The sequence below is a fragment of the Gymnoscopelus braueri genome, assembly GCF_963280865.1.
Source record: "Gymnoscopelus braueri genome assembly, chromosome: 13".
Lineage (NCBI taxonomy): Eukaryota > Metazoa > Chordata > Actinopteri > Myctophiformes > Myctophidae > Gymnoscopelus > Gymnoscopelus braueri.
Window position 1 is genome coordinate 6,525,064 of NC_137615.1, and position 4,067 is coordinate 6,529,130.

At 39.8% G+C, this 4,067-nt stretch overlaps 1 protein-coding gene across 6 annotated transcripts in view; it reads right to left on the minus strand.

The window, feature by feature from the left end:
- Positions 1-399: 399 nt before the first annotated feature.
- The window catches only part of LOC308098557 (uncharacterized protein), a 54,153-nt gene continuing 50,485 nt past the window's right edge, over positions 400-4,067 (minus strand). For all 6 annotated transcript variants that reach the window (XM_080446957.1, XM_080446961.1, XM_080446956.1 and 3 more), the window contains 2 exons: positions 3,489-3,641; positions 400-2,398 (listed from right to left, as the gene is read on the minus strand). In XM_080446957.1, coding sequence (XP_080303083.1) covers positions 2,106-2,398; positions 3,489-3,641 — 446 coding nt within the window. In that variant the 3' untranslated portion in view covers positions 400-2,105. The remainder of the gene's footprint in view (positions 2,399-3,488; positions 3,642-4,067) is intronic.

The window sequence follows — 4,067 nt, forward strand, 5'->3', positions numbered from 1 at the left end:
TCCAATGGTTATTATTTTAGTCACAAACTCTTAATACTTTGTCATTGTTTACATCTTTTTAACAACCCACAGACTTAACCACTGTGTTAGTTAGGGTCATGGACCCCCATCATTCTGAGAGTACAACTTGAACCATAATGCTCCCATTTGTAGTACCCTCTATGAATGACAGACCTGCAAGGGTCAATTTAATACCTAATGTAACATTGTTGTTATTACAGGGTATAGCAGTGCTTCTCAACCTTCTCAGGCCGTGACCCCCCAAAATAATTATATTTGAACTGGGGACCCCCCCAAATAATCATGTTTGAACTGGGGACCCCCCCAAATAATCATGTTTTAACTGGAGACCCCCACCTTGACAAGCACTTTGATTGATTGAATACTTTATTAGCAGTTTGCAGAAAAAAAAGCACAGGAATACAGTACAGTTCAATAGAAGGTATGCTAAGAGGATTTAAATTCCAAATTTGTACTCAATTCATAGAGACATTTAATGACATATATACACTACTACTGTACAGTAAACAGTTCAGGGGGGGGGGGGGGGGGGCAGTTTGAAAATTGCAGGAGTTGAGGCAATACATTATTTGACAATTTGGCCAATTTTTGAGGTATTAAAACAGTTGCAGTAAATGTATATTCACTTAACACAATTATCTTCAGTATTCACTTTGGGAAACAATCACAAATCCATGTTCAAGTCACATGAACAGAATCCTTTCAAACTGATTTCAAACACAAATTTAAAAGCAGTTGCAGACACTGCAGGTCTGCAATCAAAGATTTAAATTGACCGTATGTTATGGGAGAACAGATTTTTTTATTTAAGCTGTAGGTCATTCCAAGTGGTTGGGGCACTAAAACAGTTCGTTTTCCCCATTTCAGTCGTTACTTTGGGGACTTTTAGCATGAGCCAGTCACTGGAGCGTGTCCTATATGTTACAGGATTCCAATCCAGCAGAGATTTAATTTACAATGGTAAAGTCCCATCAATTGCCTTAAAAATAAACAGGTACCAGTGTTTGTTTCGCCTGTCGGCGATCATACAGGATGCAGTGATGAGTCCTATAATGTTCACCAGATACAAAACGCAGAGCAGAATGATAAACTGTATCCAAGGGCTTGAGGACAGAAGGAGCAGCATTCCTATGGCATCTCCATAGTCCAACACAGAAAGAAAGACTTGCTTCAATAACCCTTTCCCTGATAACAACCCATAAAATTTCCTTTACTGGTCTTCAAATGTCCAACTGTGTGTTTCAGTAAGTATATGAGAATAAACGTGGGACCCACTTTGTGCATCAGTAAGTATGTGAATGAATGTGTCCAGGAATGCGTAGGTTTGTTTGTTTGTTTGATTGATTGAATACTTTAGTTTCTACTTTATTCAGAAATGTCAACAGCATGTGGTAAAGTCAGACATTAAGACTAAAAGGATAACACAACAAGTCCTGTGGTCCTATGTATTCAATTCATCAACATAGCATAACAAATTTACACAATACTACATGTCATCACTCATCAACAAATATAAACACTACTGTATGTACAAAGGAAAAAAGAGAAAAACAGCGGCAGTGAATGACACCTACTTTCAATTGGAATTTACATTTACCTCCCCTTGTGGTCTCCTGATAGATGCTTTTTCTGTCGAATGAAAATGTTCCCATGTTTGTTCTAAAATTGGGTAGTACCAGATCATGGTCGCTCCATCTAGTGTTGTGGCTGTGGGTGTCACTCACTTTGGATAAGTAGTTATGCAGGTACAGTATGAGGGTATTGCGGGCACTTAAGTGTGTTGGACTTAGTGGGTCATGGGCTCAAGGGTGATAAGTAGTCGTATCAGTTTATTTTGGGAGGTCTGAAGCTTAGTTTTTAGTGACATTGAGATGTTGGAAAACCAAGAGGTGCAAGCATAGTCAAAATGGCTCTACCATTTCCACTGCCAGTAGTAGTTCTCTAGTAGTCAAACTAAGTGGTCTGCCAACAGGTTCCACTCCCTGACACCTTCCAGTATCCTCCTCAGAGCTACTATCCGCCCCACTGTTGTTCGCTCCTGGCAAAAGCCATTCTGTGAGTTACAGACAGCTGGTCTGTAACTGCTACTCCGGTAGTTCATCAAGCTTCGCAAGGATCCCAATCATTGTTGAACACTTCTTGTTTCCCTTTCTCCGCACCATGTCAATAATTGTCCGTGCCTTTTGGTCCCTGTCCTTCACCCCTCTGGCGTACTCCATTTCTCGATCATTGATAACTTTCTTATCAAAAAGTTCATCCAGCAGAGAATCCAGGTTGGGGTTTGAGACACGAGCAATGAACGCCAACCTTATAGAATCAAGAATCGTCTTTTCTGCATTAACTTCCTGGGTTTTCTTCGTCAGCCATGCAGAATTGCCTTGAAGGAGTATTCATTCAATTAGAGGTATAATCTATTATAATAACAATGACAATAATGTATCAGAGCTCTAATGAAGGAAAAATTATCATGTTTGTTTACATGGCCAGATAAAAAGACCTATCGCTAATAACAATAATTGGAATACTACTGTATGTATTCACAATGGCTAAACGGTGCTGCTGGGGGACCTGCAACAGCGATTCCAGCTACCCAGAGAATTTGGAGGAGGCATTTCTCATTTTCCCCAAGCCAAAATCTGCACTGTACAAGTAAGAGCTGTGACGTTTAAAATGGCTTTGTAGTTGTTCTACGAGACACATATTTACCAGGCTCCATAGATGAATAGGTGTATTTATAAAACTAGAGGTTACGCGGTGTGTTCTTATTCCGACCGTGGTTTTATCAACCTATTCAATTGAGATGGTTGGTTTTATAGACTATATTTAACAGCAATATTTATGACGCCTGAATTTACCCACAGAATAAAGGTCTATCCATATTGATATCCATTTGTCAATATAGACAGACAGACAGACAGACAAACTGTTTGTTATAAAAGTTATACAAATTATAACTTGTTATTATATAACAGCTGTCCTGTGCTCTCATTGGTTGTAGCATGGATCTGCTCGGGGTGCTGGTTGCAACCCTGTTCATACTGTATGATTTCCAGTTGGCAACAGCGCAAAATATCAAACATGCCAGATATCTGAAAACGCTCGGCAAGCCACCCCCGAGTGCTAGAATCGCGCTTGGGGAACTTTTCACACACAGCGAGCAATAGTCCATATTCACACGCCGGCCATTTTGGAATTTAACATTGTGTTGCTGTGGCAACTGGGGTGGCATTTCATTGACTTAATGGCAATATGGCCGCCGTGTGAATATGGTCTATACCTCGGCAAGCGAAGTATGATCTTGCGTCAGATCCGAGGATTTGTCGGCGAGCGCAAAATAGGTCGGAGACAGCATAATCGGGGCAAAAATTGTACAGTGTAAATGTGCCATGATATACTGTAACAAACACAACTGTGGAGGGTGGGTATTAGTTAATTTAGCGTGAAGATCTGTGGGTGTGCTACTGTACCTATAAATTTGTGGACGAGCTTATCCAGTCGACTCTCTTTCTCCTTCTGCTGCACTTTGTTCAGCTGGCTTGGCTCGATCTTCTCCAATTCTTTGATGGTCTGCAGTTCACTCTTTAGCTCTTCCATTTCTCTGGTCAGTTCCAGTTGGGCCACTTTTAGAGAACACGTAGATATTAGTTATTGTCCCTGTCAGGAAGAAACATTGTATTTCCATATTCCATAAATCAATGTCCTAAATATGTTTTACACAAATGTTGCACAAACGTAGGAAAAGTAGCCGATTTACAAGCACACAACATGTTGTATTTCGACACGTTGTGAACTTGTAGATCTGTTATTTTCTCTATCTTAGGAAGGTTTGTAAAGTGAAAGTGGTTAAGTGTGTCTGTGGATTTTATAAATATTGAACTAAATAAAAACTATTTACAAGAAGTGACTAAATAAGACTAATTACATTGGACATCAGGTGTCCACCCGACAGTGACAATATACTGTACATAGGCTATACTTAGATGAACCATAGACATTTCTCAATGAATCTCCTTAACTTGTATTAATTTGTCTTAAAGGGCTATTTC